Consider the following 25,944-nt stretch of genomic DNA (forward strand, 5'->3'; position numbering starts at 1 on the left):
CATCTACTTAAAACAGAAAACTGACCACATCACATAGGAACATGAAATAAGGGAAAAAATGAAGAACTCCAAGTTGGATGCCCATGATTACAACTTTAGTTGGCTTTGTAGTCCCAAAGACTTAATTTCTCTAAAGCAGATTCAGTTCACAGGGGGAAGAGTGGTTTGTCTTCTGTCATCAGATCTCTAACTCACCTCTGACAGAATACAGGTATATGTGATTTGTCTTATCAAATTTTGGGGGGAGCGAGGGACAGGGTCTTACTCTGTCACCCAGGCTGAAGTGCAGTGGCGCAATCACAGCTCACTGCAGCCTCAACTTCCTGGGCTCAATCGATCCCCGACAGCTCACTTCAGCCTCCTGAGTAGCTGGGACTACACGCATGCCACCACACCTGGCTAATTTTGGTATTTTTTGTGGAGATGGCGTTTCGCCATATCACCCAGGCTGGTCTCAAACTCCTGGCCTCAAACGAGCCACCTGCCTCGGCCTCCCAAAGTGCTGGGATTACAGGCATGAGCCACCCAACCCAACTGCTTTACCAATTGCTAATCAATGAGATTATGAGTTGTTTCTGATTTTTCCTGTAACTGAAAATACATAAACACCCTCCTAGGCACATCATCTGGTTATTTCCGGAGGAAACATTACGAAGGGAACCCAACCTTTTAAAGTCAGTTAGCAGAGAATCAAGCTATCCCCCTCACTCTCACCCTTAACCTCCCACCAAAAAGGTCAGACTGATTTATCCTCTCATTGTATACCCAAGAGCACGGAGTCATCCACGCTGACAGTGAATACTATACTCCTCTTTTATTCATTTGTTTATTTTTTTAGATGGAGTCTCGCTTTCTTGTCCACGCTGCAGTCAGTGGTATGATCTCAGCTCACTGCAACCTCTGCCTCCCAGGTTCAAGCGATTCTCCTACCTCAGCCTCCCAAGTAGCTGGGACTGCAGGCGCCCACCACCATGCCTAGCTAATTTTGGTATTATTTAGTCGAGACGGGGTTTCGCTATATTAGCCAGGCTGGTCTCGAACTCCTGACCTCAAGTGATCCGCCCACCTCAGCCTCCCAAAGTGCTGGGATTACAGGTCTGAGCCACGGCATCCGGCCACCGTCCTCCTTTTTAATCTTTACCAAAAAAGAACATCTCCCTGTTTTAATTGATGCCATCTTTTCATACGCTTTCTTCCTGGTCTTCCTACTCCCCCATGCCCTTTGCCCATTTTTAACGCTGGGATGTTCTCATCTCATTTAATCTTCACAACAAGCTAAAAAATGTGAGGCAATTAATTTGAGGTCACAGAGCTAATCCCGGTGGAGCCAGCGTTTGGACTTTGGCCCCAACCTTGGGTCTAAGCTCTTATACTTTCTACCACACAACACTGTTGCTCGAGGAGGATTGAGAATCCCCGAATAAAGTTGTACTTTTAAAAAATTAAGGTACCAAAATTATTGCATTTGTAGATACCCACCCAGGAAAATGTAAGCCATTCCAAGGAAAGCCACAGGAAATCGAATTTTTTTCCCCCAAAATTGATAAGAGAAAGTAATAATGTAAACAAAATGGCCGCTTGGGAACCACTCAATGGGTTAACATATCCAGGGGCCCTGGTCTGGTAATACTTCCGCACCATAGGCAGAATCCCCTGCAGATATGTTTTGTGATGAGTTAGTTTTAATTAGTTATTTGTATGAAAGGATGAGAGACTGCTGGGGCTTAAACTAGCCTCATCTTAAAACACCTGTCAGAGCTGGCTACAGGTGGAGAAAATCTGCCTTTCCTTCCCTCCAGCATCACAGCCTGAAGTGAAGGGAAACCAGCTCAGCTTTACAACCTGCCACAGGGTTGGGACAGTGGCACAGGACTGCCCCAAACCCCAGCTCTCCCGGCTCTGAGAGGAAGAGCCTGTGGCAGAAAAGGGATCAAAGAACCAGCGTTATCCACCAACTGTACCGTCTCACTCTCGGTGTGTGTGGGGAGTGGGGGTGTGGGGGGGGGTAAAGGGTCTGCCTGTATTCTGTGTTGCCCCGTCTGGTCTTGAATTCCTGGGCTCAAGTGATCCTCTTACCTCAGCCACCAGCTCGTAGCTGGGACTACAAGTGTGCCACCACGCCTGGCTTACCTCATTCTTTTACTTGTTTTTTCAACAACATGCACACGAATTCATACACAGATTGCGACCCAATTTCATTACCAGAAAGAAGCTCCAAGAATTTCTTTCCCAGGGCCTTATAGACCATCCACTCTAATACCTCTTTTACAGCAGAGGAGACCAAGGCACAGGGAGACAGAGCCTTGCCCAAGGCTGCCCTGGGGAGGAGAACCAGGATTTCTACCATGTGTCCCAGGGGACTGGGGAGTCCAGCAGTCAAAATTATCATTAGTAACAAAGTCTTTTTCTCAGTCTGTAGGTTCCATTCTGGACTATCAACATAAAAACAAAAGAGTGGATGGCCCCAGATTAGCCGGGTGTGGTGGCTCATGCCTGTAATCCCAGTTACCAGGAAGGCTGAGGCGCTTGAACCCGGGAGGCAGAGGCTGCAGTGAGATCGTACCACTGCACTCCAGCCCAGCCTGGGCGAGAGTGTGTGACTCAAAACAAACAAACAAAAAAAGAGCCAAAGCATCACCTCTTCCTCCCACCCCACTGCCACCACCCAGGTTGGGCTGCTTTTATTACTTCCCCCTTGCTGTCAACACCACCTCGCCCACATTTATCTGACTTAGCACATGGTGTGATTAACAGGTCTGACACACCAAGGACTTCTGGGCAGAATGGGCCATATTCACTACTGCATCTCTAGTGCCTACCACTCAACACACAATTTGAGAACAAGAAGGGGAGGGACAGTAAAGGAACCAGGACCTAACCTAAGGACATTTAGTATTCTTTGACCATTTTGATCAAACATTTTAAACACTGCTCTAGCATAAGTATCCTAAGCATCTATCAATTCCCAAGATTTCCCCTCTAGGCCTCACTCAAGACAGAATTACGTGGTGTCATCTCAAGGCAGTACATCACCTAAAAACATGGCCCAGGAAACACATACAATTAAATAAATCTATAAACAAACATAGGCCTCAGGGATGGGGGAGGTGAGAAAAAAGGCAATTAAAAATTAATACAAATGCACAAGCATAAATTACATTTACTGGACTAGAAACAGAATCCCATTACATAAACTAAGTTATCAAAGTGACCTTGCACAAGTGCTTCTGGAAATAAGTAGGCCATCAGCCCTGTCTTGGCAGTCTTGGTGTACAGAGATGGGGAAGGGAGGGGAGATCTGTTATCTGTTATGTGGGCTCCACATGTCTACAGACACATATGCAGAAAAGGAAACTATTTTCACGTAGGTATGAAAAAGTGATTACTGTCATTTTACATAGTAAAATGCACAAGAATTCAACCAATGACCAATTTATAAAATTTAAAGATGACACCTCTCAAACTCATAAGATCGACTTTCCAAAGTACACCACTCCCCACCACTTAGTTCCATTGCTGTGATAACAGGCCACACAGAGAGAAATGGAAATTTTAAATGTTAAAATAAGCACTTTAATATTAAGCACTCAGGCAATCAAATTCAATCCACTATTTTCCCTGGCATAAAGAATCATCTATGGCAGGGGTGCCCAAACCCCGAGTCATGGACCCCTAGTGGTGCATGGTCTGTTAGGAATGGGCCGCACAGCTGGTGGTGAGCAGTGGTGGGCAGGCCTGCAAGCTTTACCACCTGAGCTCTGCCTCCTGTCAGATCAGCTTGATATTAGATTCTCATAGGAGGGCAAACTCTATTGTTATCTTCGCATGCAAGGATCTAGGTTGCATGCTCCTTACTAGAATCTGATGCCTGATGATCTAAGGTGAGACAGTTTCATCCCGAAACCATCTCGCATGTCCTCCCACCCTGAAGTCCGTGGAAAACGATCTTTCACAAAACTGGTCCCCAGTGCTAAAAAGGTTGGGGACCACTGATCTACCTCACTTCCAACAGGTACTCGACAAACTTTCATGACCACCAACACCCCTTAAAAACAACTACTGTCCTCCCCACCCATACCTCTGCTCAGCCTGGCTTCTCCTGGCTTAAGACGTCCCTTATCTTGTTTCTGTCCATCCTTACCCCCATCCTTGAAGGCCCAGGTTCAAATCCTGTCTCCTCCTCCATGAGGACAGCCTCGATTCCCCAAGTCCATGGATTTCATCCTCTCCTCCTGGCACTCAGGATCCCCCAAAAGGAGTACCAAGCCCTCATTGCCTGGAATCCACTCTCAGCTTCGATGCTTCCCAGGAGAAATGGTTCCAGGTGAGCCAGGAGGCTGGAACTAAGCAGCCTGTCCCTCAAGTGGCAAATGACAGCCAAGGGCTGGCAGGCCCCGCCCACAGCACCCAGCCACTAAGTGCCAGCGCCCCTCCTCTCACACTGAGCATCCAGTTAAATTGGGCTCCCTCTGGGATGCTGCCTCTTCTCCACAGTCAGAGATCATCCTCCTCCCAGAGGACAAAACTTCTAGTGACATGTGGCCCTGGGTGGCAACTTCAGAGCAAGGTGGCAAACAAGCAAACCAGCTCCCTGCTCCATCTCGGATTCCTGTCCCGCCTCTTCTCCCTTTCTCAAAGGCACATTAAATCCCAACACATTACTGACGAGTGTTTCAGGACTGTTGTTTTCAAGTTGTTTCTTTTTAAATATCAAAATAAACCATATACATTTTAAAATACATATCCTCAAAAAAGTAACACTTTGGCCTTTTATCCAAGTGTTCTATAAAAGAGGAGGCATCACTGAGGCCTTCAACCAAGACTTGTTTCCGTATTTAAAGAAGTGCAATAGTAACATAGCTTTCTCTGGCCACCTTCCAAGAAAAGTTTTTGTGGCCACAGTAAAAGAGAATATGCTTGCTCGATATGTGGGCACCCTACTGAACTGCTTAGAAACTGGGCCTCTTTTACCAAGCAATTTAAGTTTTACGCGAGTAAAACTTAAGTTTCATCTCAGTTTTCAGCGAGTCTCTGCATAGGTGATCAGGTATGTGGAGGGACCAGGGACCACAGCAATCCCAGTGCCTCGGGCTTCCAAATCTCCCCTGGTCTGCGTCTCACTCTCCCTGGGGGCGTCCAACCCTCTCCCCCAAGCCTCCACTATCTCTAAATTGAGGACTGCCCCCTCTGCGGTCCAGTGTGATCTTCCTCTCTCTCTGGATGGTGCCCATGGGCCCCTAGTCGTGAGTAGGGTAGGGATGAAAATAGAGAATCATCACCCTGAAGCTGCTGGTGGCTACCTGAAGCTTCATGATATGCTCTGTATCTGCAGTGATTTCAAAATTTCCATTATAAAGAGTTAAAAAAAGATGATCCATCAGAACTTTGAGGAATAAAAGTTTTTTTAAAAAAGAAACATTCAGTTAAAAATAGGAGTATTCATGAGAGATATTTTAAGTTCATTTGAAGAAAATAATTCCTTATGTGGTAAAGGAAGAGAAGAAAAATATAATGGCTGCATCTCAAGAATAAAGTTGCATTAAGTTCTTTATAAACAAGCTTCAAATACAACCATAAAATAAAAACACATCTCACTAGTTCCAAATGTTGACTGCTTAGAAAGGATAGCATTTGTAACACTTTGACCCTTTCATTATTAGACAAATATATTTGAATCTGAAAATATCATCCGGCTTACCAGTGAACAACCTAGAGCCAGATCTGAAGGGTTAAAAACACACATGTGCACATAAAACTCCCCACAATTGTGTTATTTCCTGATCAAGACTCAAAAAAAGAAGTACTTTGGAGAACCAGTTGGATGTTAAGTGCTTCTCAAAGAAAATAATTTTAAAAATTTCTACCAGGCACTTTGGGAGGCCCAGGCAGGCGGATCACCTGAGTTTGGGGATTTGAGACCACCCTGACCAACATGGAGAAATACAAAATCAGCCAGGCGTGGTGGCGCATGCCTGTGATCCCAGCTACTCAGGAGGCTGAGGCAGGAGAATTGCTTGAAACCGGGAAGCCGAGGCTGCGGTGAGCCAAGGTCATGCCATTGCACTCCAGCCTGGGCAACAAGAGGGAAACTCTGTGTGTGTGGGCGGGGGGCGGGATTCTGAAGCACAAATAAACTGCAGCAAGTTTATGGTCCATAGAAGTATCTTCCCAGAGTATTAACACTTTCATATTCATGAATTCAATGGATTCCAATAATAAACATGTGAAGTTGGCTGTGCAGGTTTCACGCTATTTTGCAGGGAGGTGGGAAACAGAAGCTAAGTAGGTTGCCATAGTTACAAAGACATTTGATGTCAGCTCTGGGACCAAAACCTACTTTCAAGTTCTCCATCCACATCAGCCAGTCCCCAACCCCCCAACTCCCAGATCTCCACTCCCTGTGACAGCTCTTGCTGCTTCTGGGGTCTTGCACCAATAGCAATCTCCACTGTTTCCCCCATCTTGAGCCTCTCCCCTCTCCAATGGCTCCGGGCACATGCTCCTTGTCATGCCCATTTGTCCTGCCTTGACCCTCCCAATCCCCCTCACCTTCTGGAATCTTCACAGTCCTTGCACCCTCCTGACTTTCTAGGGTACCCAATACTGCTGGCCACCATGTCTACCCCACCCCAACCTCAGGAACCCCAGGGTTCTCCTGCATCTTGGCAGCCTTTGCTCCTTGGCCCCATCCCACAAAATGGACTCTCTCCGCAGTTCTGAGCCCAAGTCTACTGCTAGGTTTTCCCTTACCCCATATTCTTGTCCCCTAGACATCACCACAGACTCCCATATCCCATATGCTAAAAAATGCCCCAATGTACCTGTGTGATGGCCCTTCTCCTAACCTCCCTTAATTGGTTTCCAAATTCCTTTACACCCACCATGAGTCTTTTTCTCTCTCCCACCTCTTCCAAATAAAACACACACACATTTCAATCTTGTACCATCCTGCCCTGGTTTAAGCCCTCAGTTTCCTCTCTACTAAGACTAATTTTAATGAAGTGGCCTAACTCAAATATCAAACGCCTACTTAAACCAAGCAGTATTGAAAACAGGCAGCAAAGAATCAAGTCAGAGTTGATTGTTGTAAGATTGATAAACACTTAGGTGAAATATGAAGCACTGCACAGGGGATAAGGAAAGGCTGCTTTATGCAGGGTGATCAGAGAAAGCCTCTCTTCTCAGAGAAGAGGTGAGGGATAGTTCCAGGCACGGGGGAGCAGTCACCACAAAGGCCAGAGGCAGGAAAGCTGGGGGCCTTGTGCCTGGAGTGAAATGAGCGGTAGAAGCGAGGTAGGAGAGGATAGGAGAGAAGGGCAGATCACCAACCCTGGTAGGTGACATCTGAACTCTGGCTTTCTTCTGAAGAAGACAGGGAGCTACTGGAGGATTCTGAGTAGAGAAGTAACCTCAAGTCATTCAGTTTTTAAAGGATCCCTCCAGCTTCTTTCTGAGAGACTGGTAGGGGGCAAATGGGAAGCAGAGAACAGAGGGACTGCAATGACCTGCCCCAGGTCAGGCTGGCCTCATTCACGCTCAGGCCCATCTTCCTCAATGCAAGCCCAGCCATAACTTGTCAGCACAGTCAGCACACCATCTCTCTCTCCCACCTGACCACAAGAACTTTCACTGATTCCTCACTACCTCCATAACTATTAACTGCCCCATCTCTGCACGATTCCTGAGGTTGCATCATGGCCTATTACACCTTTCTAAGCACCATGCACTCCAAACCCAAGGGATCACCTGCTGTTTCCCCAAAAGACCTCTATGAACCTTTCCATTGTGTCCTGTTTTCTCAGCCTACAATCCCTTGAGCACTTCTACCTTCCTTTCTCTGCCCCTGAAATGTTATTCGCATCCTTCAAGACCAAGCCCAAAGGCCACTTCCTTAAGAAGCCTTTCTTGGCTGCCTCCAACATGTAATTTGCTTACACCTCTACCAAGGCAATCTTACCAGTTCCTGGCTGTCTCCACCACACTGACCACTGAGGGCAGCAATCATGCCTGACCCATCTATGAACATACACAGGCCAAGCACAGTGCTAGGCATACACCAAGTGCTCAATCAGTGCATGTTTGGTTGGAGAACAAACTGCCCACTTCACCAAACATCTTGAGGTCTTAAGGGAGAAGTATTCCAGGGCAGGTTTTCCATCTTGGCTACTGTAATCTGGAGACCAGGGGACCCTCTGATGGAGCCTCGGGGGACTGTCTACTCAGCACTAACAAAGGTACAACCACAAGTAGGGACCACGGTGTGGACAGATTTGAACTGAGGCCTGCCAAGACTCTTGCCTTCTCTGCTAGAGATCTCTAAGCAGGCCCATATTCCATTTTAAATTTCCATAAAAGTATTGGAAGTATGTTTTTCCCAAGGTCATTCTAGAAGTGCACAAAAGAAGAAACAAGCACTTAGAAGGACCCACATCAAGTTAACTGTAGTTATAGTGGTGAGAAAGGGTGGAATTATTTTCCTTTACTGTATCCTCAATATTTTTGCTAAATAAACATCTAATGCAAGTCATTTAGAAAGAATGCCAAGTACTACCCAACTTACATTTGAAGAATGGGTCCAAAAATGAAAAGTACCCAACAAGGAGACATGAGGCCATGGAATTATGTAATACCACTTACACGGTAAGATTACAAGAGTTGAAAATGTTTTAAGTGGCTTGTCTGAAGCAAGCAATTAAAATAATTGGCCCTGTGCTTTCACCTCTGAAATAATTATTTCACTAAACTAAGCAGATGTTGGGAGCATCTTGGGCACTTGTCGATGAGTCTTACCCAAACTAAACTCTTCCACAAGCTCCATCATCAACCATAGACCAGTTCTCATCACTGCATCCTAGCTCATGTCACACAGGTGGACAAAGAGCTCTGATGGGACATTTCAATGACTGTCTTTAGAGAGGAAATGTCAAAAATAGGCAATCAACTAACAAATAATACATCTTAAAGCTAAAGCTATATCAACAAAGTATTACATAAAGATTTGTCTTCTTTCAATAAAAGACCTACAGAACTGCTAATGAAATAGCTCATTTAAACACAAAAGATCTAGTTGCTTTAGTTATCACCCTGTTAAAGAAATAAAAAGTGGAAGAGGAAACTGTAGTCAGGCACGATGCTAGGTATTTTAGGGGTAGCTTTATATTACTTTCCCCAGTAAATCTGACATAGGGCTTTATCTTCCCCATTTTACAACTGAGAAAATTTATCCTGAAATAGTTTGTGTAATTTTAACTTTAGACATTTCCATACGTCACTGAGACTCAGATTAAATAACTATTATGACTATTGTCCGTAGTCACACAGGAAGTGGTAAAAATAGAATTCAAGTCTATTTCACAAAAGACTACATGCCACACTGCATGACTGACTCCACTTACATTAAGTTTGACAGGTAAAACCCATCTATGATGATAGAAGTCACATCTATGATGAAGAAAGAAAGAATAACAGTTCCTTCAGGGTGAGAGGGTGGGAAAATGGACAAGACATGGGCACAGGAACCTTCTGCAGTACTGAAAATGTTTATTTCTTAATCTGAGAGCTTACATACATGAGCTCATGCTTAACACTTCTCACACTTTACTGCATGTTATACATGAAGTTAAAAAAAAAACCCTCATCTTATGGACTCCAAGTTTATGCTCTTAACCACTAAACCACCACATGGCACTCAGACAGAATGTAGTCACATGCTAGAATTGATTTCCTTGGATTATCAATGTTTTTCAAACATTCTGGTAAGCAAAGTACATCCTACTCATATCAGAATGAAGACACCTGAACCCTTTGTTTTAAAAATGCCACAGAATGAAAAGAATGAAAAGTAAAAAGTATCAATTTCCTGGCTACTGGGAATTTCCCCCTCTGTAGCCACATCAGAAAATGTTTTTTTAAATTTAACTTATAGATGCACAGAAAATAATGTGTAACATATTCTTAAAGTTATATATGAAAATACCTAAAGCTAAAATTGCACAAGATACATGTTATGACTCTCAAAAGACATCTGAATTTTGTTACAAAAATTAAGACAAGGCAAAAAGACAAAACTGGTAGGCAGAGGTCGTTAATACAGGGCAACACAGAGGGCAAAATCTCAATTCTTAAAATTTGTAACAAATAGAAAACTCAGTACAAATAACTTTTTCCAGCAGCAAAGTAATTGTGCCACACAAGCCCTCATAAATTCTCCACCAAGTATCAAGTTCTCCTTGTTGAAGCTTTGTTCAGCCTGGCAAAGCCTTCTTACCAGTGAGTGATGATGAAATCGTTACATCAATTCTCCCAAAACCTTATCCCACACATACATACACCTCTTATTCAAACAGTAATTGCCTCTCTAGAGAGAGGAATGTATTCACTCTATAATTTGCAGACATATTTGGCAAGTATCTAGGAACAGCAATCCCACCTTAGAGAGTGGAGAAAAAAGACAGCTGGGTCCACAACTTTGGGGTGTTTGTGCTGTTTTCTTTACTGGATGCAGCCAGGAAACATTTACCACTTCAGAGTCTAGTTTAATTCATCTTTTAATCTTCTGTACACACCAAAAATACCAAGCAACCAAATGACTTTAGTTTCCCTTGGGCACTTACATAAAAGACCAAAAGGCCTTTATGAGAATCTTTCAGTGTTGTTAATGTATGTACCACCATCAGGGATGTTGCAATAGATTATATAATCAAGTATTATCCTAGTTGCAAGATCTCAAGATCTCAATGTTTATAAAAGTAACCATAAGCATTTATTTTTAAAGTCTCTAACAGACTTTCCAATAAAACCGTCAAAAAAAAAAATACAGAAAACTAAATAGAGTCAGATACTGCATCCATTAACCAAGTTAGAAAGAATGAAAAGCACTGACCCAGTATGTCAGGAACATTAACAGCTGTGGATCAGCATCCCTAAATTAGGATTTTCACGAAACCCCAGCATTGCTAGAAAACATTTAAAGCTAAGGCCGAGCACGGTGGCTCATGCCTGTAATCCCAGCATTTTGGGAGGCAGAGGCGGATGGGATCACGAGGTCAAGAGTTCGAGACCAGCCTGGCCAACATAGTGAAACCCTGTCTCTACTAAAGATAAAAAAATTACCCAGGCATGGTGGCGGATGCCTGTAATCCCAGCTACTCGGGAGGCTGAGGCAGGAGAATCACTTGAATCCGAGAGGCAGAGGTTGCAGTGAGCCCAGACTGCGCCATTGCATTCCAGCCTGGGCGGCAGAGTGAGACTCCATTTCAAAAAAAAAATTTTTTAAGCTAAGTTTCAAAGTTTGAGAAACAGAGGATTCATCTTTTCTTTTATCCCTGCATCAGCTGAAAAAGTCCCACATATTTCTCTCCAGAACATCTTAGCTTATACCAACGATGCCTCACTAATGCAACTATTTAAAAAAAAAAAAAAAACAACACACATTTGAACAGTATGGTGAAAATCAACTATGAATTATCAGTTCCACTTTGCGATTTTCAGCATAACTTTGGTGTATCAGAAATCTAAAACATGACTTCTTTAAAACAAGAAAATCTTCAAAACTACAAACCCTTCATTTACTCAGCCCTTTACCAGAAGCCCAGAAAAAACTTCATAATTTTTGAACAACAAGCAAATCATGTTTATTTGCCTCAAAATACTACCTCATTACTTAGGTTTCAAGAATCTTCTGATGTGCATCTGCCAAATATGGCCGATTTCGGTCTCAGGCAAATCTGAACGGCTACCACAGGGTTACTGTTTTTGGTAAGGGGAAGTCGATGCCAGGAGGAACTTCTCTACTGATTACAGCAATGACCAACACTTATTAAGCACTTCTTAACTCTCCCGGTGCAGTGAGAGGATTTTGACAAACATCCTATTTGTCCTCAGACACAATCTTGTAGAGCAGACATTACCATCCCCAAAAGCAGATATGTAAAATGAGGCTCAGGTGAAAAATAACTTGCCCAAGATCACTGAACTAAATGTGGCAGAATCAAGTCTAATGAATGGTAAGGGTGAGAACTGGTCAGTTTCACAGAGAATTAGGCCTTCATCATACAAATGTCATCTGCACAAAAACTAAACGAAAAACAGTGAATTCTTGCTGTAGGGAGAAAAAGCAATATTCCGAACTAAAAAAGTAGTTTCAAACAGAAGATCTAATGATAAACACATTTGTAAAGGCTGGGCAGGGAGGAAAATGATTACTCAAATTACTCAAGTACAGCCCTATGGGGCTCCTGCACTTCTCCGTTCTTACAAACTAATCTGGTTTACCAGCGCAAGGACTCTGAGTAAAACTCTCCCAAATTCCTCCAGGCTTAACCACCCTCTACTCAAAAGAACCAGGAGCAGGAGCTAGGATAGTGGGAAGTGACCGCCCTGCCTTGCCCTGCCGGTCTTCCCTCCGGGTCAACTGTCAGATCCGCATGGGTGCGACCATAAGCCGGCGCCGGAGCCCCGGGACTGGCTCGGCCAGGGTACCCGCCTTTCCACTCCCAGTCCTGGCCCTGTCGGCCACTTCGTTTACCACCTCCAGAGGCACAAATAATTACACCGGAAGAATTTGTTTTAACAAGTAGAATTCTATATTCACCAACTGGCTTCGCCATCAGATATTACGGTAGGGTTCCAACAAGAGAAAGTCAGAAGAATATGGTTTAATTGTTCTAAATAATCTTTCTGCGAAGTTGGGGTGGCTGAGGCGGCCACGGGGGATACAGCTCAGGCACCTGTGAGCTAAGTACACTCAATAAACCACCCGTACGTTTTGGGCAGGAGAGCGCCTCCTCGCCAACCCAGGCTATAAACGTACATATTTTTAAAGATGAGCTTCGACGCTGTGACACTTGTGGGGAGTCTCTCGACTGCTCCTCCACTTGATGGGGGAACAGGGAGTTCTGCGGCTCCCCAGCCCCGAGTGTCAAATACCATGGCCTGGAAATTAACCAGGTGACTCGGTTTATCGCCTCGAGAAGGGTCCGCCTACCGTGCTGGAGTAGCCGCCTGCCCCGCGCCCGCAGCCGCGGCAGGGACCCCCACGCCCACCTTCCCACGAGGGGTGTCTGGCAGAGTCCGGCTTCAGGCGCTCCCTGGCCTGGCAGCACCCACCCCACCCCGCCCCACCCCACCCCCACGACTCGGGCGAGCAGCCTGGTTAATCATTCAACGCAGGCGGCGTGGAATATTTTTTTAAAGGTCAAAGCGAAAGATTCTCCTTAAGTTTGGCAGAAACCAGTTTTGGGGGAGCCGAAGACAGAAGTGGCAGAGGTTGGGGGTGGGGAGCGGCTGCCGGCGGCTCTTTGGCTCACAAAACACCTGATCTCCCCATGCGGCACGGGAGGCCGGTGCAGTGCGAGGGTGGGGTGCGAGGGTGGGGTGCGAGGAATCACGCGCGCCCCCCTCCCCGAAACGCCCGTGCGCCCCGGATGAGGCCCGGCCCCAGATGCCCCTTGCCAAAGCCCGCATCGCCCCGGCGCCGGATCCCCCGGAAGTTGGGGTGCAGCGGGGAGGGGGAAGGTCCCCGGGCTCCCGGGCGAGGTGGGCACGGAATGGGTTGGGAGACTCCTAAGCCCCGCAGCGGGCGGTGTCCCTCTCCTCTCCCTCTGGACTGGGGTTGGGTGGCTAGGACGGCGGGAAGGTAGGGGAGGCTTAAATGCGGCAGGAGCCACCTAGGGACTGCTTCCTCCACCGGGGCGCGGGTACGAAGCCGGAACCGGAGAGGAACCGGGCGGGGGTAGTAGGGGGTCCGGAGGGCGGAGCCGGAGAGCAGGGAGGCGGGAGGGGACCGGTAGAGGGGCCTGGCGGGGAGGGAGCCGGTGGGGGTGCTCACCGCCCGGGCCCTACCTTGTCCGGGAGCAGCTCCAGCTCGGCGGGGCGGGGGCAAGGGCGGGAGATCGCGGCCACATCCACGTCCCGGCCGCTCCGCGCGGCTCAGCCCGGCGACCGCCGCAGCTCACGCTCCATGCGCGGCGCCCCGGACGGGCGGCCCGGCAGTGTCGGCGGCTGGGACGGCTCTGGCTCGGCTCTGCTGGCCTCCGGCACTTGTTGCCGCCGCCGCCGCTGCGCCTCACTCCCCGCTCCGGTTCCAGGCGCAGCAGCCTCCCGGAGCCCGCCCCGTCCGTGCCCGCCCGCCAATGGGGCCCGGCCCCGCCCCTCACGTCACCGCCTGACGGCCCCGCCCCGCACCCCAAGTTTTGGGAGGGCTTCGCTCTCGCACCCGGCTCCAGGACCCAACGGGCACGCGCTCTCCGCGGCTTTCAGCGACCCTGCAGCCCCCACGCACCCGCCTGCAAAGCCGAGGGTTAAGCTGGGGAAAGGGGGCCTTTAGGAAGGAAACCCCCCTGGAAAAGCCCGGCAGCTCCAAAAACACGAATGAAACGCAGCTCCAGCCTCCGCCCCTCCAGGTGCTGGTGGCCCCTCTTGCGGTTTGTCTGAGGCTAGGGGACTAGGCGCATCGCCTAGCGAGACCCCAGTGGCCTTTCTGGCCAGTTTGTAACCGGAACTAGACCGACCCCAGCGCTGGAGCGGGTGAGGAATGGCCACGCCGGGGAGGCGGGGGAGGGAAGCCTGGGCCACTGTGGGGCCTGACCTTTGCTCCGCCTCTTAGGTGCTCACGACCGAGAGTGGTGCCCTGCTTGGCACTGCCACTGGATCCTCTGGCTTATGAAGCCGTCCAGGACAGGACTGGGGGGTGGTGGTCCTTAGTTCTCTGAGTGGGGTCATGCAGAGTGGTTTCCTCGAGGTCCCACGCCCGTCTCAGGAAGCCGGAAACGCAAGATGCCGGGCGCTCGGCCCGAACCCGTGCCGCGGCCCAAGGGGCAAGGCGGATACCCAGGCGAGGCCTAAAGGGCCGGACTCTGACCCCCCCACCTCCAGACACTGCAGGGCTCCGCCGGCCAGAGGCGGCCTTGGCGCCAACTACACCTACCAGCGAGGGCCCCCGGGCCCACCGATGCGCCCTCCTAGCCCCGCGCTCCTTCGGGGAGTTCCGAGGTGACTCAGAGACGCAACTGACACAATTCTGAGGCCCCCAGGTAAGCCTGGCGCTACGGGATGGAGACGTTACCTGGTTTTGAAAGGCCCAGCTAAACCAGCGAGACCCGCGTGCGCTCCGCGGGGAAGCAAGCCTCCCCAGGGGCGCACCTGGAAGCGCTCCCGCCCCCTGGTCCTTATCTCTGAATCGAAACCGAACCTGGACCCATCTAGATAATTGGACTGAGCAATTAAGGACGCTTCACTCTCAACTGTTAGCATTTTTTCCTAAGGCTCTCGGAGGCGGAATCAGCTGGAAAGGAACATTGCTAAGTAGGAATTTCAGGCACCTGTGAACTGAGCCTACTCAACAATCGGCCCTTACTCTTAACCAAACTCAGCAAAGGAAGAAAGACCAAGTTGCTGAGGATGCACAGAGCCACATGGGTGCGGTCCTTTAGAAACAGGAATTCTGAGTCAGTAGATATGGAAATGTTATGGTTTGCAGTCTTCAGAACATGCTGCTTTTATGCCGTTCACATGATTCTCCTTGGACTGCGACGTAAAGTCCAAGAAACAAGTCGAATGTTTGTATATTCATAGAAAAAACATCTGTAAGGGTGCACACCGACTGTTAACCACGGTTTCGCGGGTAGGGAAACAAGGGAGTTACATTTTTTTACTACATTGACTTTGGATTTTGTATTTTTCCAGTTGTATTTACTTTCATAATTTAGAAAGCTAATAAAACATGTTTAAAGAAACAGAAGCTAGAAATTCTTTAAGAACTCTAGGAAGTATAGGCCGGGCGCGGTGCCTCACGCCTGTAATCCCAGCACTTTGGGAGGCCAAGGCGGGCGGATCACAAGGTCAGGAGTTCGAGACCAGCCTGGCCAATATGGTGAAACCCCATTTCTACTAAAAATACAAAAATTAGCCAAGTGTGGTGGCAGGCGCCTGTAATCCCAGATATTTGGGAGGCTGAGGCAGGAGAATCACTGAACCCAAGCAGGCAGAGGTTGCAGTGAGCCGAAATCATGCCACTGCACTCCAGCCTGGGTGACAGCGTGAGACTCCGTCTCAAAAGAAAAAAAAAGAATTATAGGAAGTATAAATTAATAAATGAAGTCTATGTCTTCATTCTGTATCAAAATAATCTTGAGCCCTTGTTCCTGGGTTTAAATAAAGATATCTCTAGGCTGCTGTCTGATATTTAAATGCAGTGATGAGACGAAGCCGACATCTAAGGAAGATTTTCTATGCCATCAGATTGGTATATTTTTTCCATGCATATGTGTCTTCCCTTTAAATGCACCCCCTGTAGCCACAGATATGCTTGCAAGGATGGCCAGCCAAGGAGTTTTTAGTAAAGGAACTGCTACAATGTCAGCTGGCCACCAACTAGGAAATTAAGCTTGTGTCCCACACAGCTGCCCAAGGCTGCCCAGGCCATGAAATTTAAAAATAAGGGTATTTTTGGGCTGGGCGCAGTGGCTCATGGCTGTAAGCCTAGCACTTTGGGAGACCAAGCCGGGCGGATCACTTGAGGTCAGGAGTTCAAGACCAGCCTGGCCAACATGGTAAAACTCTGTCTCTACAAAAAATACAAAAAAATTAGCCAGGTGTGGTGGTGGGCGCCTGTAGTCCCAGCTACTTGGCAGGCTGAGGCAGGAGACTTGCTTGAACTCGGGAGGTAGAGGTTGCACTGAGCCGAGATCGTGCCACTGCACTCCAGCCTGGGTGACAAAGCAAGACTGCATCTCAAATAAATAAATAAGGGCATTTTCTCCATGGTGGCTTTAACACAGTTGGGAGTGTATCTGCAACAGTTACATTGTATCTTTTGGCGAGTAACTCAATGCTAGATTCCACATGGCTTGGCTATAGTCCCTACTGTTAGGTTGGGGCCCAGGTCCATCATCAGTAGGCAGAGATGTGTTATTCACTTATTCAACAAAAATGTGCCGGCCATCATCTAGGTGCAGCACAGGACTAGGCGCTGGAGTGGTGAACATGGCAAACACACTCCCTGCTTGGAGCTCACAGTCTAGCTGGAGAGAGGGGCTTAACAATTAAATGCACTATCAATTAATTACAATTGTGATATGGGCCAAAGGGAGTGCAAGGTGGTGAGATCATCTGGGGAGTCCATGGGGAGTTCCTAGCTGGTTCAGACTACAAAGGAAGAAGTGGTTGAGGAGAAAGTTAGAGAGGCAGGCAGGGGTTAGATCATGCAGGGCCAGTACACCACATTACAGAGTTTGGACTTTATCCTGAGACATTTGAAACAAGAGTCATACACTCGATTTTGCATTTTGAAGTAGATCATTCTGACTGCAATGTGAAGAAGGAATAGGGAAATGGGAGGAGTGGAGTGGAGGGACAGTTAGGAGGCTGTTGCTATAATGTGAGAGAGGCCATTTGTCTAAGCAGTAGAGCAAACGCAGAGAAGTAGACACCAACAAGACTTGGTAATTGCTTAGGGGGGATGAATCAAGGAAAACTCCCAGATTTCTGCTTCTTTAAAAAGATGGATGGTGGTGCCATTTTGAGTTGGGGAACCCTCTCAAGGTTCACATTTGGTCAAAGTAGGTTTGAGGTGCCTGGGTGGAGATGTTGAACAGGCTGCAGGGTCTGGTACTCTGAGGAGAGGCTGGGGCTGGAATAGCTGGTGTGGCAGTGGTAATGAAGTCACCAAAGGCACGTGGGCTACCATGAGAGTGTACAGTTAGATCAGAAGAGGACGTACCACTGAGCCTTGAGGAACTCTTATCTAAGGGCCAGACAGAGGCAAACCTCTGGCAGAGGAGGTGGAAGAGCAGCCAGAGAGGCAGGAAGAAAACTAGGAGCTTGGCCGGGTGCGGTGGCTCATGCTTGTAATCCCAGCACTTTGGGAAGCCGAGGTGGGTGGATCACCTGAGGACCAGGAGTTTGAGACCAGCCTGGACAACATAGTGAAACCCATCTCTACTAAAAATTAGCTGGGCGTGGTGGCAGGTGCCTGTAATCCCAGCTACTTGGGAGGCTGAGGCAGGAGAATTGCTTGAACCCAGGAGATGGAGGTTAAAGTGAGCTGAGTTCACACCAGGCACTCCAGCCTGGGCGACAGAGTGAGATTCTGTCTCAAAAAGAAAAAAAAAAAAAAAAACTGAAAGGAGCTTGGGGAGGTGGGGTCACAGAATCCAGGGACAAAAGCACTAAGCAGGAGGCAGTAGTCAACAGCACTCAAAATGGCTGACAAAAGATGCATCCAGTGGCACACACCTGTAGTGTCAGCTACTCAGGAGACAGAGGTGGGAGGATCACCTGAGCCCAATTTGAGGCCAGCCTAGGCAACATAGCGAGACCCCCATCTCTTTTTTAAAAAATGGCTGGCTGGGTGCAGTGGCTCACGCCTGTAATCCCAGCACTTTGGATGGCTGAGGCGGGTGGATCATGAGGTAAGGAGATCGAGACCATCCTGGCTAACATGGTGAAATCCCGTCTCTACGAAAAATACAAAAAATCAGCCGGGCGTGGTGGCAGGTGCCTGTAGTCCCAGCTACTTGGGAGGCTGAGGCAGGAGAATGGCATGAACCTGGGAGGTGGAGCTTGCAATGAGTTGAGATCGCACCACTGCACTCCAGCCTGGGTGACAGAGTGAGACTGTCTCAAAAAAAAAAAGGCTAAGTGACCCAAGTGAAGTGAAAGTTGAATAACGTCCACTGGAGTTAGTGACCTTGATGTCATTGGGGCTTTTACAGAGCAGTAGCTGGTGGAGTGAAGGGGATGGGAAATCGACTGGAGTGGATGGAGGCATGAGCGAGAGGGGAAGAAATGAAAAGCACAAGGTGCAGACAATTCTTGAAAGGTTTGACTATGAAAAGTCAGAAAAATAGCTGGAGGGGAATGTTATGTCAGCAGTGGGTTTATTTTGGTTTATGTATTTTAATTATTTTTAGGATGGAATTACTTGAGTATATTTAAATGTAAATAAGGAGGATCCCACAGAGAAGAGGAAGATGAAGGTACAGTAGAGAAAGGACAATGGAGCACAAAGTCTCCTGTGCCCATGGGAGAGATGGAACCAGAGTGTGGGTGGAAAGGCTGACCTCAGGCAGGGGCCACCTTCTCTATTATAACAGGAGGAAGGAGGCTGGAGGAGGACTGAGCCAGGCTGCTTTCACAGAGGTAGTTGAATCTTTCCACCTGATGACTTCCTCTTAACTCTGTGACATAAAGGAGGCTAGCGATAGGGCAAGGAGACATGACAGATTTGAAGAGAGTGGAGAAGGTATGACACAGTCATTGCAGGAGTTTGGGAGGGTCGTGATGACCAGAGAAACAGCCAGATAGCAAGGCAGCATGGCAGTCCACTTGAGGCTGGTGCCTGTGGACTTCTAAGGTACCCTTTGGCCCTCCTGTGCGGTTTCTTCCAACAGCTCAGCTGCCCACTGTGGTGCCGGCTCAAACGAGGAGATTACCAGGGCAGAGGAGCAAAGGAATTGAGAGCCTTGGCAAAAGTGAGGTAGCACGGTGAATGATCAGAGAGAAAGGACAGGAGCCAAAGGACTGGAAAAGTCAAGGGGTCAAGACTCAGTCACACCAGAAGGAGAGGAGGCTGGGTCAGAGATCTGGGTCTGAAGTAAGGGGTTCAGGAGGTAGAGAAGTTTAGGGCCATGACAATGCCAGGACATGATGGGGGTGGCATAGAGGAGAAAGTCATTGGAGAATACGAGGTCAAGAGATGAAGAGGGCACTGGCTAGATCATCTGTGTGAACAGGAAAGGCATACAGGATGTGAAGAGGAACGGTAGTTATGGTGTGAAGGCCATGGAGCCAGGAGCTACAGTTTTAAGAGAGTGGGGAAGAGGGAATGACCAGGAGAGCAGAAGATAAAAAGCACCAGGCAGGGGAGAGGCAGTATGGCTGGGCAGCAGTCTCCCCAAAGGAACAACAGCGTTTGTGGGAGGTGGAGGAGAAGTGATCAGGTAGAGGAAAAATTAGTTAGGGTTGGGAAAGTCTGAGAGGCTTCCTGGAGAAGGTGAAGTGGAAGGCACCCAGGCTGCTCCTTTATCCCAAGAAACACATTTTAAGTTATGCCCATTCTTTTGTGGCTGCAAAGACTGGGACTGGAGGGACACAGTCAGCAGTGTCATCCCAGTGTTTCAAGGAAAGCAAAGAAGGCGGGAATTTCATTCTGAGCAAAGGTGAAGGATGGATGGACAGACAGATGCACAAGTTGATGAACTGACCTTTGATTGAGTTTCTTTGTTGAAGTCTGCAGTTCCAGAGGAGCATGTAAAAGTATTTGGAGAGGGGTAGGTGAGTAGAGGGGGTAGGTCAGGTGTCAGGAGGAGCAGAGCACTGTGGGACGACAGAGGATCTGTAAGGGAATAACAACAACAACAACAAAAACAAATGAGTGGTACCGTGGGTTTTGCCTCAGTTGTCTCTTTATGAAGCCTGACCCACTAGCTCTACAAACCAGGGCCACATCCCCCTTGCTTTCTTTTCCTTCCCAAGATTTCCATCAGGGAAGGGTATGTGGAAGCCTCCTCCTCCCCCCTCTTCTCCACTGGGCGCTCTGTTGTCACCAAATGAGCCCCTGTGGGCCCTGTGTGGCCATGCACCAAGAATCCCAGGCTTATCCTACCTCTGCTACTCATCTTCCTCCTTCTTAAACAGGTTGTTGACCTCTTCGGTCTCAGTTTCATTATCTGTAAAATAGGCCACCTCTCAGAGCTACTGTAAGGAATAGAGATAAGTACAAGCACTTTCTAAACTGTAAGGCCCTGTAAGAATGGGAGATATTTTCTTCTTTAGAGACCCCCACATACAACCACATCCCTCTCAGGAGCCCTCCCAAGAAGACTGTAGTCCCTGTCCCAGAGGAAGTTGTAATCTTGCCCCAGAGGGACAAACAAACCCAAAACAATTACAGAGGAATTCACAGCTGTGTCTGATTAAGTGCTAAATCATAAGGAGCAGACAATAAGAGCTCAGAAAAGGAGAAAAGGGACGATGAGCCAGGGTTGGGAAAGTCTGGGAGGCTTCCTGGAGAAGGTGGAGTGGAAGGCATCCAGACTGCTCATTTATCCTGAGGACATTTGTGAATGTGCCCATTTCTTTGTGAATGTGAATACTGTTGATCTGACAGTCTGAAGTAGGTCTACAAAGTTTCTAGGTCATAGATTTCTCCCTTGGCACTCCTGCTTCCCAGAGTGTTGTCATTCCTGTAGCTCTGCCCCCTCTCAGTCACTCTCATGTGCTCCTCCCAGGTGGACAGGCAGCCCAGGCTACACAGTGAATCCTGTGTGCTTTGCCCTGGGCCTCTCATGTTTGGCTTTTCCATGTCACTCATTTTTCTTTTGCTTTCTTCTTTTTTTTATTTTTTATTTTTTTTAGACAGAGCAAGACTCTGTCTCCCAGGCTGGAGTACAGTGGTACAATCTCAACGTACAATCTCGACTCACTGCACCCTCTGCCTCCCAGGTTCAAGTGATCCTTCCACCTCAGCCTCCCAAGTAGCTGGGATTACAGGCATGCACCACCACGCCCAGCTAATTTTTGTATTTTTAGTAGAGACAGCGTTTCACCATGATGCCATGCTGGTCTCGAACTCCTGATCTCAAGTGATCCGCCTGCCTTGATCTGTCCTCCCAAAGTGCTGAGATTACAGGCAAGAGTCACAGCATCCAGCTTTGTCACCCATTTTTCTGGTGAGGAAACGGGCTAATCTTAGCAAGTTTCCTGTGTCCCTTTTGGTGCCAGCATCCACCTGGTATTTTTACCCAGCCAGACGGCAAGCTTTTGAGCAAGCAGACCTGAATGGCCCTCCTTTTCAGCCTTCGAGGTCTGCAGTTTGCCTCACTTCACCTGGCCAGCCTAGGACATCTGCATGCCCACAGAGCCACAACCGTGGTCCACACCCACCTCCTTTGTTCTTTACTGCCTCTGCCTCACTAACCAGGAGCACCCCAATAACCTGCCATTCAGGTACAGACCCCATGGAGCTGCCACCCCAGAGCTCAAACATCTATAAGCCCAGAGCTGGCTTCCACCTTCTTAGTTCTGTTGGAATGAACTCCTGCAGCCCTTTGGACATGGTTCAGAATAAAAGCCGCTTTCCTCGGTGGCAAGCCCCATGGACAGATGGGTGCCTAAGCCCTATATCTCCCTCCTCCTTTCAGCACAGATCTAGAAAAGTTCCCAGCCTGTCTAAGGGCCAGGCACACACACATAGCATCAGCAGCAGAAATCCCCAAACTTTGTATATCCTCCAATTTAGGTTGTCACAGAAAGATGGCAATGTTTCCTAGTCTGTTAATCAGTCTGAAGTGGAATTATGAAAACAACAACCACCTCTCTCAATGGCCAAAATATTAATTATTGATGGAAAGTGTGGAAGCTTGGCACTGAAATTCTTAGAATTCTAGTCCAATCCCTTGGAACTCACAAATGAGTCCCCAAAAGTAGCTTTCTGGAAGCCAAATACCTAATACCAGAGATAATATCTTGAACGTTGGACAATTAAATCACAGGTTAAAAATCACCTGGCTCTTAAAGCAGGCCCTTTGCTCCCAAGGTTACCATGACTTTGGACTTTGTAACAGTAGAAAAACACAAAGCCTCATTATCAGATGCAGATATAGAAACAAATGTCATGATTCCCAGGGGACTTGCTCCATATCCCACAGAGTCCTGATGCTGAAAGAACTTAAAATTCCCAGGTTAGTAAAGTCCAGCGTGTGTAGGACATTGTGGTAGTACCTACGGTCCACAATTTGGAGGGGCATGAACAGCTGTCTCTATTACAATCATATTGTTTTGGGAATGAAATTCTCATTAAGGAGAAATGCAAAATCATAGTCTTAATTATCATCAAACTGAAAAATTATATTCAAGGGGAGAGGCCCATAATGGCAGCATCAAGCATGAGACAGTGCCATTAATATGATTATCAGGACATAAGCCTATTACAGAACTTAATGCCTTTTTGCTGGCATCGCCCTTTGTTATGCTTCTCAGGGTTTAGAAACCATCTCAGTTGTAAACATAACTGTTACAAAACAGTGATTTCCAGGGGGCATAACAAAGATCTGCCGACCTTTACCAAAGGTCAAAGCTGCCTGGCTACGGAGAAAGAGAATATTTCTACAAAATGAAGACCAATCTGCCAACTCTAGGTGGCTCCTATTGACAGAGGAAGAAAGGGAGTGTATCTGGCTCCAAGTCTTATCTAGCTTTGTGACAATCCAGCTGTGGACATAATTGTGAGGTTTAACCACCACGTGGAGATATGCATGCAACAACTCAGATGGATACAGCGGCCTAGGTCTTGGCTGCTGCTAGTGAAAAACCATGGTATGGAAATCCCCAATTCCAGGTTCAAATCCCACCTTGGGAGGAAGCCAAGTGTGGTCCACATGGGGATAGTAACATCTAAAGAGTTCTCAGGAAGAGGAAATTAGGTCATTTATGATCAAGTACCTGTAAACTTTTGGGGCTTAATAAATGTTTGTTTCCCTCCTCAGTCTTGGCCATGGAACCAAGTCCCCATCAGGATAAAGTACGAGTGGTATCTTGGCATAGAATGCTTGGCATTCTCAACATTCGTCCTGGGTCCCTCACTGGAGGAAGTGCCATTCTGTCCTCATTCCAAAGGGTTCTGATGCCATCATCATCATCATCATCAATATAATCATGTAGAATGGAAAAATCAATTGGCTGTCCCTGGAAGGAGCCACCTGCTCGATCTTTAGGATCCAGTGACTTACGAAACTCACTTGGCAAAATCATCTCACAGCAAAATCATTGCCAGGAAGGGCAGGGCCTCCTCCTCAAACACGACAGTCGGCAGTCAGGGAAATCAGAGAGCAACAGATCCCATAAATAGTCTGAAAGTGAAGCAGGATCCATGCGACAGCACGGATGAATCTTCCAACATTATGCTGAGTGAAAGAAGTCATACGCGAGAACATGTGAAGTTCACGAACAGGCAAGAACTTATCTACGGTGGCAGAAGTCAGAACTCGAGTTGCTTCTGGGTTCAAGAGAGAATTAACTGGAAAAAAGGCATGAGGAAATTTTCTGGGAGAAGAGAAAGATTCTACCACTTAACTGGAATGTTGCTTACATGGGAGCATACCATTGTCACAACTCTTTACACTGTAAACTTCATATTTGTGCTTTTCTTTTCTGGAAAAAAATAATTTTTTATTAGTTAACTGCTCGAAATATGTGCATTTTATTATTTGTAAATTGTACATCCACTTTAAAAAAAAAAAAAAAAGGAAGCAGCAGTCTTTAGGCAGAGGGGAGTATGGGCAAGTGGGAAAAAAGAAAAGGCTTCTCCATCCATCAGTCCCACTGCTGTGTTAGGCAATTTTCCCAGTGCCAAACTCTACGGCAGTTATGAACTGACATTTCAAAATCAACTACAGAGAGGCGGGAGGCATTTTCTAAGAATATCCTAGTCTGTACTAACCATTTAGGTCCAAGTCCCATTCCCTTACATTTTGAAAGCTTTTCATCACCATTTCCTTCTTTTCTAATCTAAGGTCATCCCAGGAAAGGATTTTTTAGAGTCAGCAGCCCTCCACCCCCAGCACTGCATACACATTTCATAACTTTGGCCCTACAAATTTTACACCCATAAGGCCATGGAAAAAGGAAGCAGTTTAGTCGATCAATCAGACATGTTAACGGTCATCAAAAATCAGGAAAAAACAAGAGTTTGGATCACTAGAAAACTTCCAAGAAGAAAAGAATCCTGACAACCAAGGATTTCAAAACGCAAAGGCCCCCAAAGGGTGGGAAAATGAAATGGGCAGTTGGAACTGGAACAAAAATTGCAAATTTGATGCAACTTCGTCATTAAGTACTTGTGTGACAAATCCCTTCTGTGCTGTCAAAGGGGATGTATCACACATGACAAGAAAATCACAGGCAGAGTAGGCTCCAGCCCAGCACGTCGTGGCTCTGCTTCAGTCTGACTTCTCTGCTGTTCTCTTGGCTCCATCTTCTTCTCACATCTATTGCTTTCTACAGCTATTTCAGGCATCTCAGTCAGAGCCAATATCGACAGAAGAGGGACTCTTTCTTCTCTTGTCTCTTGTTATGACCCAGAAAACCCTTCCTACAGTTCTCTACCCAAGTTCCCTTCTCGTCTCATTGGCTAGAACACAGTCACATGACCCTTCCTAAGCCAATCACTGGCAAGAGTGTATAGCGCCATCCTGAATCGTTTAGACCAATTTGAGTTTTCAAAGGATGGCGGGTTGGGGTGGAAGGGGAGGGCAGCAGGAATCGCATGAAGAAGGCGTGGTCCCCTAGACACAGGGCTCTACCCCCCCCCCCCGATAAAGGGAGTGCTATAGGTAAGGTTTCCAAGCTCGGACACAGAGGTTGGCCAGCAGGAAGTTTATTGAAGGGTACAGCATCAACGCCTGAGGGGAAGTGAGGTGGGCAGGAATGGACAAAGGGAGAAGTTGAACTGCAGTGCAATCACGGTAAAGGCCTCAGCTGATCTTTCGGTGAGCTCTGGTGGTGGGATGGCTCAGAGTTATTACAAACTGGGGTGAAAGGACGAAGCCTTTTTACTCCTGCGTCCGCCAGTCATTAGATGTGGGCTGCCCGTGGTCAATGTGAGCTTCATCTTAGGCAAGGTGGCTCTCTCTGCAGCAGAGGACAAGTGTCAGAGAGGAGCTCAGCAGACAGTTGCCGCCGTCAGCACTCCCAGTAGATGGGGGCATGAGTGCTTCAGTCGTGGAGGGGGGATCTGGGTGACACATGTCATCCACTATAGGGAAGATGAATTTGCAAGGGCAGTCCCTCAGGTCTTCTAGAATCCAACCTGAAGTCTACATTCATGTCCAGAGAAAACATTGCAGCCTTGACCAGAGCCGTTTCTGGAATCCTCCACTTCCTTGGGGAGAGGGAAGAGGAGAGCCTCCAAGAGTCAGCACAGCACTACCTTGGTCGCTGCGAGTA

The 25,944-nt window shown here is 47.5% G+C and overlaps 2 protein-coding genes across 4 annotated transcripts in view; one reads left to right on the plus strand and one right to left on the minus strand.

Moving 5' to 3' along the window:
- Window positions 1–14,059, minus strand: part of B3GNT2 (UDP-GlcNAc:betaGal beta-1,3-N-acetylglucosaminyltransferase 2) — a 27,545-nt gene extending 13,486 nt beyond the window's left edge. Inside the window, exon 1 of one of the 2 annotated variants that reach the window (XM_077958230.1) lies at window positions 12,986–13,135. The gene's annotated coding sequence lies outside the window, so the exon portion shown is untranslated. 2 annotated transcript variants of the gene reach the window in all.
- On the plus strand, window positions 13,076–24,183 carry LOC114671957 (uncharacterized). Of its 2 annotated transcripts, none has more exons than XM_077959508.1 (2): window positions 13,076–15,032; window positions 23,487–24,183. In XM_077959508.1, exon 1 carries the CDS (start codon window positions 13,652–13,654, stop codon window positions 14,324–14,326), a length of 675 nt encoding a protein of 224 aa, XP_077815634.1. In that variant the 5' UTR covers window positions 13,076–13,651; the 3' UTR covers window positions 14,327–15,032; window positions 23,487–24,183. The 2 variants fall into 2 exon arrangements, with proteins under 2 accessions (XP_077815634.1, XP_077815635.1); XM_077959509.1 differs by lacking the exon at window positions 23,487–24,183 and having other exon boundaries at window positions 13,076–14,526; window positions 14,606–15,734.
- Window positions 24,184–25,944: the final 1,761 nt, after the last annotated feature.

The sequence above is a fragment of the Macaca mulatta genome, chromosome 13, assembly GCF_049350105.2.
Source record: "Macaca mulatta isolate MMU2019108-1 chromosome 13, T2T-MMU8v2.0, whole genome shotgun sequence".
NCBI lineage: Eukaryota > Metazoa > Chordata > Mammalia > Primates > Cercopithecidae > Macaca > Macaca mulatta.

What these genes read in the sequence shown, in the direction of transcription:
- LOC114671957 (XM_077959508.1), top strand. Translation starts at nt 13,652, where the DNA reads ATGCGGCAGGAGCCACCTAGGGACTGCTTCCTCCACCGGGGCGCGGGT.